Below are 14,546 nucleotides of genomic sequence, written 5' to 3'. Positions count from 1 at the left end.
ATTACTTTTACATTTTAGACAGTTTTATTGTATTGTATATTATATAGTACATATTATTATACATATGCGTGCCTCAGGCAAATGTCTACACATATAACGGCTACTGTTAAATCTTTAGTAAGTACACGCGATTATCAAATCTTTCACGGAAGGTAATCATGCACACTGATGTAGTTATTGTCATTTGTATTATATGTATGTATATGTAGAAATCGATAAATTATTCTGAATGGGTATGAATACTTTCGCGGAATAATGGTATTATCTGACTTGTTATCAGCGTATAACGCAGTCAGGTGTGGCTTAGCTTAGATAGCGGGCGACCTTACAATAAATTACGATTCTAAAATTTGTATTGATACTCCTTACTGCGTTGAATTAAGCTCATTCAATTAATTAATGGACAAATCCCTTGACAAAGTTACCACTTCTTAAGAGAAGATGCTTAAGCAAGCAAGACATAGACCACAACAAGTGGGATGGACTATCTTTAAAAGAGAATCCTTTGTGAGGAAACTGATAACAATGATGAAGACGTGAAGATAATTGTCGTTAGCTCTTGCGTATAAAATGTTGAATATTGGAGCAGTTTTTTCTGAAAAGCGACTTTTACCTACATGCATCTAAATCCGAGTAAATCTTAACAACTATCTCAATTATTTCTTCTTTTTTATCACCATGAAAAATCACAAAGGTGATGATCACTCTTAAAAGTTCAGCTTCGAAATATTTTACTGATAATCACGTAAAACCCCAATGATAGACATAATTTACCTTGATAACTAGTTCATTTACACAATTTAGAAATTCGTGACATGCCGATAAATTATCTGGAGATATCGGCGATTAATGTAGTGCTGGCGGTCAATACAAGTATATGTAGAGTAGGTACACTATAGCAGATATATCAAACATGATTTAGATATAATTTATGATTGAAATGGCTCCGTCGCGGCCTTCAAAGACCATTATCTAAATCTATTTTTATTATACTTTTGTTCGAGAAAAAGACGAAATTAATAAGTAAATAAGATTCATCTAAATTATTGAAACTTCGACAAACGTTTCAGTTTTGTTTTGACAAACGAGACATCGTTTACGTCTCATTGGAGGAAGGTGGAAGATCAAAAATTTATAAACGTTGTCGTGTCTTAAATTGTATTGTTTTGTGTCATCCGAGTTGTTTGTTTCTATTGAGTAATTTATTATGGTATTTGTATGACTATTGATGTTATTGTTTTAATAACCTTTTAATAACGCCCTTGGTGATACAATTACGAAGTTTATGGATGTGGTATATGAGGAAGCGCATGCAATATTATGTCACTTCTTTTACATTTTGACAATTCGATATTTTGACCTAAACATACGAAAAAAAAACTAAGAAACAAATTAAGTCATTAATGTGGCATGTAACAATTATTGACGGTTTCGTAGATAATGCGTTTAGGTCAAAATAAAAATGACCACGGTAATTAGAAACAAGAAACGTATTAGAGTAAGAACTACTATTTCGTAAAAAAATGTTAACGATCAGGTTTTCATGTTTTTTTTTTCTCAATTCCAGAACTACTCCTGCAGCAGCGTAACAAGAGGATATCAATGGTGTCCATGAACAGCGAGGAATCAGCAGAATCAGAGAGAAACGATGACAAATGTAAGTTTTAGTACAATATTTCGTACAACACTAACTACGTCTTTGTGATAAGCAGCTCCGCACATTGGATTTTGAACCTTATAGACTCAACCTTCTACGCAGTACTTGAACGATGTCCATGTAATTTTATCATGCCTTTTGTGATATAGGTACGTTATTATTAAGGATGCATACACAATACGCATCGCAAAAGTGTGCTAGGCTTGTCAAGCTAATCTATACCTTAACGTTAAATATGAATTAAGGAATACCAAGCATATAACTGTAATCCTATGGCATTGTGCTCGATCTGGGTTACCCTGTTTAAGTGTGATTGATGATTAGATATGGAAAATTGCATATTCATATTTTGGTCACTGTTTTGTATAGGAAACTAAAGTGGTTAGACAGGATACGTAGCCAAATGAAGTGATGACGCGATGTCAAGGTTTTAATTCCATGCTAATACATGCAAAACGTGGTATTGGTTGACCTCTAAAATAAGTCATTGACCATAGTTTTAATGGACGTTCAAACCTGGGTTCGAATGATCATGGACTAAAACAGATGATACAAATAGTAAAGACAAAAAGGATAAAACAAGCAGTGAATTAAAATGAAGTTGCAGGTATATAAGTACTATTTGCGGAGCTCCTTGCACAATGACGAAATATTGTTCCTAACACGTCAATAGTTTATATAATAGTGTCATCTTCACAAAAAACATAATGACTCATGTGAATTCAACATTTGAGTAAATCAACTACGAGAGTAATAATGTTTTTTGTGGGAATGTTACCGTCATTTTAGTAGCACTTCTGGAGTATTCTCATAACATTGTAAATAACACTGTATTTCATCACTGACATCAGGTACCGCCTCTGCTCCAAGTCTGTTAGATGGTTACGTTGTCGTGAAGTTGCACCAATGAATTGCTTTGTAGGTCAGTAAAGTTTAGGCACGCTTCCAAACATTACACTTAATATATTCTGTTCGGCTTTCGTTTTCTTTGCCTTCGCTTTTGTGGATTGACGGGAGAATGGGATACTATCTGGGTGAAAGCTAAGCTGTTCCGGAATAGAAAATGGAACTAGACACCTACTGCTTCTTGGATGTTATTCGCTGTTGAATCTAAGTTACATTTTAGTTTCCCTATTGAGCTGATTTCCAAGTCATGCTTACTTGGTGCAAATTTGAACACTACTAATAATCCTCAAAAATTCGTAACGTTAGTTTGCAAGTGTAGGATAATATTTTAGCATAAGGAAACAGCTTTTACTGCTAATTAAAATAAAACCGTAATTCTACAGTTACAATACCAAACAGCGCGAGTTAAATATGCATCTATAAAAATAAAACATGTTATTAGGCGGGTTTATTTATGTTAATAAAGGCTTTGAAACTTACTGTTACTATGCTGAATAAAAAGAACAACTGGCGTGAACTGTAGACGAAATAGATATAGTTATAACTTTCGTGAGACATACTAAATTAATTATTATGTAATTTTTGGCTTATTCACGCAATTATTTGACGAGGAACTCGACTAGTTTCAAGCCATGCTAGAGGCTCATATTCATGAGCAGTATTCCGCGACATACGACACGCTTCTACTGAAATTAGTAGAGTTCCACGTCAAATAATTACGCTAGTACGTCGAAAAACATTATACTTACTTAATTAATTCAGATATAGTTGTTACCTATTGAATTTATTTAAAAATATTTACATACAATCATCTATCTTCGGTAAGATGTTATAAATAAATAAATAAATACATCTTCTTGTATGTAGTTCATCAAATAGTACTTACTTAGTCTTCAATCCTTTAGACCTTCGAACCAAAATGTGTGATCCTAGAATTTGAGAGGGTTTGTGAGATCTAAGATCTTGACCCATTTTTCCCTAACTCTAGGATTCGGATTTCTTTACCCTTGAATTATTGACTGGCTTAAGCTGTCTTCCATTTCTCAGTATCACTTGTAAGCTAGGTCAGTCTAGGCCTATTGTGAGCACTGGACTAACCTGTGGGCTTATTTCAACTATCTTCGTGGCTTATAATAAAATCTGACACCTGTTTATTATCAAATGCTGAAACGCCATTCAATTTGTTATAAATAGTGTTTCTTAGAAACATTTCTGTGAATATTCTCAGTTGAATGGCGTTTGAGTATTTTGTATTTCTTTTCTTAGTTTTAAAAAGTTTAATGTTCTGTGTTCCAGTTGTTGTCATTGATGCACATTTAGGAGAAATACCGATTTTTCTGTTATTGCATGTTTTCTTTTGCATTTTAATGTTCCCTTCTTCATCTATGGTGCTAGCTGTTGGAATTCTTACTAATGTTTTATTTAATTTATTCTTACATGTCCCTTGAAATTTTGTATCAATAGCATACTTATTTTTTCTCTGTTAATTCCAGATAATTCTCTGCGAGGAGTGCCAGGAGAGGTCAAGAGGTTAGGAATCACAGACAAGAAAGTGAGAAGAACTACTTGGTACTGCGAATGAGTGCCACACTATTAAAACCACCTTGATTCTCTTGACTTTCCTGCAGAGGAAATAGGACTAAGTTCCCAACTTCACACGACGGGGAATGTGTGTGTTTATGTGTGGCAACGTTGCTCAAAAATAAACGAACAAATTTTGATAAAGTTATTTTAAATATTGTCAGAATTTTATAGAAGAATGTCATTATATTGATTTCTGATCGACTGATAACGATACCATTGAATCCTTGTATTCAGGATTGTAAATTATTATCACAATAACGATATTTTTAATGTAACTAAACCCACTTTTGTACCATATGTTTTAGTTGATAGTTATAAATAAGAAAATAAAATAGATAAAACTCTTTGTTTAGTTTGCAAAACGAATTCAATTTTGAAAGTTGTAGAAAGAATGGAATAGTACAGAGTAACAAAAACAAATATTAGAATAGCGCTGTGGATAAATCCAAAGAAAGATTTTATGGAAATATAAATAAATTCTGTTAAATTGTTACTTAAGATTTATTGGGAATAACAGACGGAGTAGAAACTGTTGCAGGATATAAATAAAGAAGAGCCAAAGCATCGCAATAGAAATTTTACGATATATGAGAAATGTGATAAAACGTTATTCGAAAATGTATTATACTTTATACTTTATGTTATCATGGTAATTTCAGTCATTATTTTATGGGACGTATATTGTTAGAGTGTTATTTAGTTGTTACGTCACTATTTTCTTTGTAAATAAATATTATTGTTACAATAAACATTATATCGTCCGATGTAAATTAATTATGTAAAAATGTTAATTTAATTAAACATATATTAAATAAATGTATTATTTTCATCATTTCGTAATTTTATTATATTATGGTCCCAGCAATTACTTCCTTGACAAATATCTAATAGTAGCATATTTTCTAAACAAGTTCTATTTAATGTTTTCAAACAAAACGTGGTCATAAGAGCTATTATACCAAAAACATACTCCGAATCTCACATTGCATTTCAACTTAAAACACGAAATGACGGTCAAGCGATAATAACCTTTAATTAATTTATCACTACAATTTCCTGACAGGACCTGGTGGTTGGCTCTCTGGAACTGACGTTAAATATCTTTTGTTTCCTGATAATGTCAAGTGAAATGCTTTTGTAGACATTAATGGTTGTTATTACGTTTTATTACTGTGTAGTTTTAGGCACCAGGGGTTCACTGGCTTATACAGATTTTAAATGACGAAGGCGATTTAATTTCTATTCGTGTCGTAGAAAATTGGGTGAATATTAGTCGATTTAAAAAAGTGTGATATTAAAAATGAAATAGTAGATTTAAAAAATATTGTATTAAAAATGGTAAACATAGGGTTCTGCATTGATTTTGTAAATTTATTACCAAGAACAAGGTTCTTAGATATAGAGTCTAAAATCTTTATCGCTTTCTTCTTTAGAGGGCTCTTATGGCGATTTTCACGAACCACTCCCTAAAAATTGTTAAATAAAAGTTACTTAGTGTGACGTAGCACGCACGTCAAAGCAGGATTAAGAACGTGGTGATTTTTAGACAGTAAAAGTCTGACACTTTTCGTCTTATCCAAGGCGGGAGAAGTCATTTGCTACCTTAAAAAAGGTGTCATTTATTGGTTGGTGAAAATTAAAATGTCGTTAAATGTCACCAATCTTAGCTTAGGGGCTCGTTAAAATTTCTAGTAAGTGTTTCGAAATACTTAATTATATATTTGTCTTTGTATGAAAATCGATGCAAAGATTTGTGGTTTGGTAGTCACACAAAGAGAACAATGTCATAACACTAAACAAGCACCGCTCCAACCCAGCAATTAAATTTAAACTTTAAATCGTATGTCGTATGATATATTTCATGACGTCAATACATAGAGGCGGTAAGCGCGCTGCTATCGTACTGCCAGCACGCTTGCAGCCTTTTTCTAAAATTTCCAAAACAAAAAACGCCATGCCGGAGTAGCGCAGTTGCCGTGGTTGTTAAGTGTGCTTCTTCTTACCTTTAGATTTAGACTAAAGAATTCAAACGTAAATAAAATCCAAAAACTACCCTGTTAGATTTGAACGACTACGGAATTCTAAAATCCTAAAATTATTTAACACGTCTATTTTCGGTTGCAAAAAGGGCTCAATAAAATTGTAGCTTTGACTACCTATGCTAAAAAATACAAATATCAGCCACGGTGGATAAACATTTTCTGAAAATAGACGCCAAGCATTTTTATTTTTATAGCAAACTTTTAACGTGGGTTTTTCATCATTGCTCTATGTGTGTATATTAGGTACTATGTGTCTAAATATAGGTGTATAATTATAGCGAAAGAGGTATGTAAGATTCGTAGCAATTGGCGTCCAAATTGGCGTGAGATTATGTACTCGTATGTAGGTACTTATAGCACGCAAGTATGTACCTACCATTTCAAGATTGTATTGATGAAAGTATAGTTTACATCACATCAACAGCCTATAAGTGGCCACAACTGACCAAAGGCCTCTTCTCACACGGAAAAGGTTTCAGCATTAATCACCACGCTTGCTCAATGCGAGCTGGGTGGTTGGATTTGATAAAACCTATCTATTCTTCATCAGGTATACAGAGTTTTATTGCCAAGACTAATAAAAATCCACATTTATTCGTTTTTTAATCAATTTGATATTTTATTTAATCAGCAGTTAATCTTTTCCTGTTTTAAACAATCTCATTAGTCGTAAAAATGTAAAATGAAGTAATGAAAAACATTTACCTGAAATCCGCAATGCGAAAAATTATGGCTACGGCTGCGAAGTGGGGCGGAATATTCTACGTGAAGGCTAAATTTTATTGCCCCGCGCTGTTTTCGAACAATTGCATTAATAGTGTATCAACGGAGCACCTCTCTGACTTCTTTACGGCTATGGAGTCGGGCGCCGGAATACAATTAAAGTTTTAATATTTTAACACCGTGAAATCACAATTTGAATTGGAGCCGTGAACACAACTGCCATAATTAAATACATAAAATAAACTAATTTTCGTGCTCACTTGCTATTTGCTCTCCATATTTTGTATAAGTTTCCCACCCTGGTTTACAATTTGAGTTCCGTCAACTGAACTTTGTTAATTATGCAAATTGTTCTAGGATACTAATGTGGAGGTGATAAAAAGACAGTCTTATCGAAACGACTTTTGCATGAACATAATTTATTTTAATTTGTTCTTAAATAATGTTATTTAGTGTGGTTGGATCCCTTAATGCTAAGAAATATTTAAATACAGTTACTTTTCCTCATTAACGAACAGTTAACAAAACAAAATAACTACAATCCACAAACAAAATTTATTTAGCCAACAACGATCGTTTCTGAAAATTGGCTCGTTGGTACAAATATACAATTCTTATTATTTTTTTTTGTGTTCCAAACAGCAGTTTCGTACAAAGAGCAAAATGACGTCTCAGCGGATGGGGTGGTTTACTGCGCCATTTCTCTGAGCCCGACTTGTTTCGACAGGAGTTCTTTGGCGGCGTCTTTAACACTCCCTCGAGGGTTCATTTATATATTCGCAACACGGAGGCGGCAATAAAACTGCGTTATCCTGGTCATTATTTAGTCATCGCCCGGCCTCCGCGTCTACTCCACGAAAATAAAATGCATTCGAATGACTCTTGTATGTTCGGTGCAATTTCATGCACCATCAAAAGTACCGAGAGTCGTAACTTTGTTTATGATGTTTATATTGAAAAAGTTTTATACGAAGCCATGAAAAAATATTTGGAGGCTTAAATATTATTTTTATACCTGCATATGTTTTTAAATACTTTTATACCTACAGTCACTATTCTTTCAACTCTTACCTACTCGCAATTCTAGTAACTCGATGAACAGTCTGCATACTAGCATTGTCATTTGTATTGGTTTGGTTGCAACAAAATCCAGACTTATTGTAACATTATCGAAAATCGTTAGTTAGGGGACTGGTCACGGCCGGTTACGAGCAAGCCATTTTATGAGGCGGCTCTGGGCGTCGCCGCTAAATCTCCTTATTTATCCGGGAAAACATAAACCGAGGTCTCAGCAAAAATTAATTGGCTCCCACGCTCCTTCTTGGCACATTAACTATTTCAGGGTTTATTGTTTTACGTGTTGTTTTGTAGCTCATATTGATTTCTAGTGGGACAACTTTATGTACTCCTGCTCCGATATTTAGAAGCACTTCATTTTTATATTTCGTCCTGGCTCGCAAGTGGAGACTGAATTATTCACGACCTGGCTCTGTGTGTCGTATAGATAATCTTCAGAGCATGTGTTATCCAGACTACTTTACTTTTTATTTTTATGACGGGACCAAATTTGGCGTGTTGCTGAAACGACGGATCATAACCGTTGGACACAGCAACTGTTTGCAATCCTATCCGTAAACCAGGTATTGTTTTGTTCACAGACACACTGCGGTAAGATTGAATACCGACTTTAGAGCTTTGTGATAAGGGATGTTTTCGTATTCATAGTGTGCTTGTTGTGGTTGCATCCATTGGGACCTCTCCTTACTCACGCGTGGCGATTTTATTTTAGTCCCTATAAAAAGAGCTTGCTTTCACCTGGCACTTCTTAAAGCGCAGCTTGTGGTACGAGCGGACACACTTCATTAAGGCCGCGGTATTTGTAGCGTTATAAAACTTTGTACATTTTTATTCGAGTACTTTTCGCCAGACAGAGAAACGACTTCAGCAATGTTTGAAATAACCTTCGATTCCCGACAAGAGAAAATAAAAAGGAATGTTTTAAAACAAAGCACAAGAATATTTGTTTACTTATCTAGTTTAAATTCGTGCTTACGCGACACGTTTCATACAGAAAGAATGCAACAATGAGCGTGAAGTAAGGATCGCACATGTGGCCACTCGGTACATTGCCAACAACAACAGATGAGATTGGAGGCACTCCAGCAGCATGCACCTGTTTACTAATACAAACGTCAAATGCACTATTTTATTCGAAACATTTAGTAGCGTCATGCTATCGGAAATATTTAACCGACAGCGCAGTCCTTTAATATTGGCTCTACGAAATGTATGAAGGTACGATTTTATTTGCTCAGAAAAAGTGTTCTCTAGCCAAATTTCGCGCAGCCGAGGTTAAGGTACATATTTTTATGTATTCGGCCATAAACTTGGAGTATAGTTTCATGGATATGTTTTTCAAAGTGCGACGAGTTTTAAGAGGGATTTCTTTTTTCGTGAACAAGGCCGTTGGCCGTATCATAAAGCCTTTTAGTATTCATATTGGCAAATGAGGTGGGCGTGTCCAGTAGTCAGGTGTCGTTGTTTAGACACGATATCACAGGCTGCAGTGATCCATTGCGATGGCCGAGTAATCCCGGCTAGAGGCTTTGTCTCACGTCCAGCTTACTTTTATTACCGTGCCTGCATCGCGAAATAAAACAAAATTGGCGGGAATTTATGGGCCACAGCCCCAGCATGGCTAGTGGGGTGGAAAGTTTTCAATTTGAAACGAATAACTTGTTTGTCTCGTGTAATAAGGAGGGTTTTGCAACGAGTAATATGGGGCTGCAATGGCTGTCGCGGGCTTCCTTAAAACTACTTTCTTGGTTTTATTACCTAAGTGCTGTGGGTGGGTGTAACTCTTGAAGGTGTGTGTTTATATAGTAGTTACAATGTTCGCCATAAAAGTACACCTACCGACTATAAGCTGATCGAAATTTGGGTGGAGTAAGTACTTGTTTGTGCAGGTTTATGTCGCGTATTTCACAGATAATCCATTCCAATGGGTATTGTAAGCTCTCAAAATCTTTTGTGACTTTTTATGAGATTTTAATGGTTGAAGATTCCATTGTTATTTTATTAAGACACTAGAAACATGAACACCAGAAACGACAAACGTAGAAACAGGACGCATTTGAAGCACTTATTCAGTATTTATTCATTATTCATTAGGAAGCAGCCCCGTACATCGTGTAACAAGCTCGCTTCGTTATCACGAGCGCGCGCTGCACGTACGGTGACATTGTGGCGTCTCCCGCGACGTTTACCGACCATAACGTTTCTTCTGCAGCAAATTGAATGTTAAAGCATGTTACCTGCCCCTAACTGAATAAGTTATGAGCCCCGAGCTATTGGTAATGAAACTTGAATGACCGAGGGCGTGTAAACCGTCTGCAGGATGGAATTTCTCTGTTTACACGACTCCGCCAACAGTTTATTCTGTTGCGTTAAGTGCCACTTCCGAATACACCGCTCCAAACGACTCCGAGATATTGTTTCGGTTTGAAAATCAAACATTCCAAATATTATACTGACGGGACGAAAGCTTCCCTTTTCTTGCTTTCGCAAATAAATCGGACAACTTTTGTTTTAAGATTTATTTATAATAGAGTTGTTTTGTACTTTGTTTGTTTAGTTTTATGATTTTTGTTTGTAAATTGATGAGTGTTGAGAAACAAATATTTAACTGTCTATTGTTTCTGTCTTGGAATGCGGTAAATACGTTCCCACAGGTTCTAGTTCACAAAGAAAAAGGTTCAACAACCCTTTGTTTGGAGATCCAATTTGATGTTTACTACCCCAATACACTTGGAGCACTATAAATTCCTTCTGTAGGTACAAGTGCGAGTACTGCCAAGACGTGACTATCATCTGAGCACCGACTTCAGGTTTTATTTGTAATTACCTACTCCATTGAAGTCTGTGGACGAGCTGACTAAAGCGGTGCGAATGAACCATTATTTAAAACCTCAAAGTCTAGATGCTGTGAAGTTTCACAGAGTCGACAATGAGTTGTATGAATAAATTTTTCTGCGACATTTAACACAGAGAGAGTAAATCCAGGCGAGGTTACGCGGAAGGTTTTTCTAGGAACAATAGGATTGGGTAAACAAACGAAACTGAATAAATTTCTCAGAGAAGCAAGTCTCACCTAAAGTTTGTGAAGAATGCCAGTTACTCAGTTAGTCTCGATCCTAGCCAGCCAGTGGAACTTTCTATTTTTCGATTGCTCGTGTTACTGAGTTGGCAAATGTAGTTTAGCTAGTAGTTCAGGCTGTCGCCGCTTCACAACTGAATTTCATCGCTAACTTATTTTGCATTGTGTTGATGTAAGTACTAGACGTTGGTCGCAAACCAATACACGAAACACTCTGTGAAGCTCTTCTCCTGGAAAACTTTTGATATAGTATGAACTTACAAATTTCCCTTTGCGGTAAACTCCATGCTTTAATAGAAATCTTATCATAAATAATTGTTCTTTTAAAAAGTTACTGATACCGCTTTATAGCTTTTGTTATTTCGGTAACATTAGCCACGGTATACCAATGTGTTCAAGGTGCCGTTTCAATAATTTTATTTCCATACTGGCCTGAATTCTTTAGAGGCCAAAGCAAACATAAAAATCAGATTTATGGCAGTTTAACAATAAAATGGTCACAGTTAACAAGCTAACTGCACTGTAACTAGTTCAGAGCACTTCAAGGCTGAGCTGGAATAATTTAGCTAATTTATTTAGAAACTGCCGGCTATGTTTAGAATAACTGTAGTAATAATGTGTCTTGTAGTCAGTGGCTGGCAGTTCTTGCGAGGGTTGTCGAGACAATGTTCTTGCGTCATTAGTAACGTCTCAGCCGGCGATTATCAAAGCAATCAGCCGTTCTGCAAACTGTTACCATCCGACTGGCTGGCGATAGGGCAACCGGCCTCTGTCGATGTTCTTTTTTTAATTTTCCTTCCGTATCGATATCGAGCGCGCGTTAACGGAATTAAATTGGTATTAGTGTTCCACGGAAACAAATTTAAATGTTATCGCTATTTGAAATGGTGGGAAAAACATTCGTGATAAATCAATTTGTTGTGGGATCAGGAATAAAGTTTTGGTTGGGAATGTTTTCTTTATTGTTTCGTTTTTATTCTTGTTGGGAGCTTATTGTATGACAAATCATTTTAAAAACATATTTAGGTATAATATACAGTAGAATCCGGTTATAACGACTACCAAGGGACCGGTGACATTACGTCGTACTAACCGGAAGTCGTATTAAACGAACAGAAAAAAGTTTTTTTTATATAACAGATATTACAGTTAAATGCCCGTTTAGGTGATGAGCAGATAAAAAAAAACTCATTTTAATCAAAATAGTTATTTATTAATTATTCAAATTATGTAAGGATGTGTAATGTACGTACATAATGTACCGTTTTCTTATATGGAAGTGTAAATCTATTCTAACAACTTTACATTTAATGCAAATGGTCTGTAATTTTTGTTTATTTCTGGTTTTATTCGCGTTTTATCGCGTCACTTGGATTTACCTACAAATACGTACTGCCATAAAATAAACAGTCAATTTTCAATCAGAGGCGTCGCGCGGGGCGATAGTTGAGATAGCTAATTATTTATTTCATTATTTTCTATGAATTATTTGTAAACACGGCAACGCTCGTCGTTTTGTCGTTGTAACCGGACAATTATGTGTGAAATTCGGTCGTTAAAAGCGGTTGGTCGTTGTAAGCGGAGTCGTAATAAACGAATGTCTATTAATGCAAGTTTATACTAAAACCAAACAAATGCCTAAACTTTCGTCGCTAAAAACGGTTGGTCGCAATATGCGAAGTCGTACTAAAGGGACTACACTGTAATATTAGATGTAAACTATTTAAGTTGCATATCGATAGTTTTATAATTCTCGTGTAAACATCACTAAGGCAATTGACGAGTGTTTGCTCGAGTTTGAGCGGCTGCGGCGTTGGGCGGGCGGAAGTGGTCGAGGGCTGTTCCTAGTTTAACTGTTGCGTCACTTGATTGTCGCCGCGCGCCGCCGCCCGTCGCCAAGTACTCTCACTGAATTCAACCTCACCGCTCGCAACTCGTTTATAAGTATTTATTATTTTGCCCGCGACTTCGTTCGCGTGGAATAGTGACTTCCGGCAAATTTTTGGTTTTAACCACATAGTTCCCGATCTCGCGGGATCTCTTCAAAAATGAGATGTGGAAGATATTCCAGGGAACTCTTCAAAAATCAACATAATGAGCTCTGCGTTTGAATTTAATAGATGTATACTCACTTAGGGCATTGAAAAAATAGTTTAAAAACGGACTTAAACTAACTTAAAACTAAAGAAAGCTACGAATTACGAATTTATAACAATTAAAAAAGAAACTATATTACAACCTATCCTCTATGCTATAATAACCAAGCTTAAACTAAATAATTTAAAAGAAACGACTTAAATCTAATCTAATTAATTTATAAATTAGACTTACAATTTTATTAAAAAAACTAACTACAGTAACTACTAATAATCGATATCAAACTAAACCTACGTTAAATAGTTTAACCAAAAAACCAGGAAAACCCAACAAATAAACTTATTAATTGACAAATACAACGAAACCAATTTAGAATATACGAAACAGCAGGACCACTACAGACAAATAATCATACGACTGATAATACACTTTTTCTACGATAGTACCGAAGCGCTCGGCCGATACCCAACCAAATGAATGTAACGAAACCATAGCGCGATCTATTTCGATCCCAACTCCATCTATCGAGGATAAAGACAACTTGGATTATTTATTTATACTCCGTTCGGGCATTTTCTTTGTACTAAAAGTTTAATTATATTGATATTATTTTTTTCATACCTTTTTACTATTTATTTACTTTTTTCGATGAATTAAAACAATAACATGAACCGAAGTCGTGTAACGATCGACATAGAATTATTTATAAATAATTTATTTCTTATTTTTATTTTTTGATTTTTGAAATAAAAATATATCTATGTCCTTTCTAAGGTTCTAAACTATATCTGTACCAAATTTACCAAATCCGTCAAATAGTTGCGGAGATTAATGGTAAAGCATAGAATGTTCGACGTGATTCTTTAATTTGACATAACTTTTTTATTTATGAACCGATTGACATGAAACAAACACTAAATGTAAATTTAAGCATACCACAATATATTCGTGAAAACCGCATCCAACTCGGATCAGCCGTTTCTGAGATTAGCGCGCACAGACGAACAGACAAACAGACAAAAAAAAAGTTAATTACATTTTTGGGTTCGACATCGACATAACAATAACCCCTGCTATTTTTTTTATTTTTATTTTCAATGTACAGACAGCACTTTTCTACGATTTTATTATATGTATAGATTTGAATACACAAATTGTCGCGAATTCTCGAACAACCACTAATAAATGTTAAACCAGAATCGAGATCTGCAACTGGAGATAAAATTAATCTTTACATCAACTTTTTCTTTGTATTTTTCTTGACGAATCCAAAGCCGCTCTGTCTGTTGATTTAAAAGACCCCGAGCTCTTGTAACTTAATACCGATATCGTATTACAGACAATCGACTTAACGTCGCGCATTTACATACTAAATAAAAGA

At 35.1% G+C, this 14,546-nt stretch overlaps 1 protein-coding gene across 2 annotated transcripts in view; it reads left to right on the top strand.

Moving 5' to 3' along the window:
- LOC118273141 (uncharacterized) overlaps window positions 1-4,979 on the top strand; it is a 28,552-nt gene extending 23,573 nt beyond the window's left edge. The window contains exons 7-9 of one of the 2 annotated variants that reach the window (XM_035589947.2): window positions 1,568-1,657; window positions 2,509-2,579; window positions 4,057-4,979. In XM_035589947.2, coding sequence (XP_035445840.2) covers window positions 1,568-1,657; window positions 2,509-2,567 — 149 coding nt within the window. In that variant the 3' untranslated portion in view covers window positions 2,568-2,579; window positions 4,057-4,979. The remainder of the gene's footprint in view (window positions 1-1,567; window positions 1,658-2,508; window positions 2,580-4,056) is intronic. The other variant, XM_035589946.2, reaches the window with a different exon arrangement.
- Window positions 4,980-14,546: the final 9,567 nt, after the last annotated feature.

Source organism: Spodoptera frugiperda, chromosome 1 (genome assembly GCF_023101765.2).
Source record: "Spodoptera frugiperda isolate SF20-4 chromosome 1, AGI-APGP_CSIRO_Sfru_2.0, whole genome shotgun sequence".
Lineage (NCBI taxonomy): Eukaryota > Metazoa > Arthropoda > Insecta > Lepidoptera > Noctuidae > Spodoptera > Spodoptera frugiperda.
This window is presented reverse-complemented; position numbering and strand designations above follow the sequence as displayed.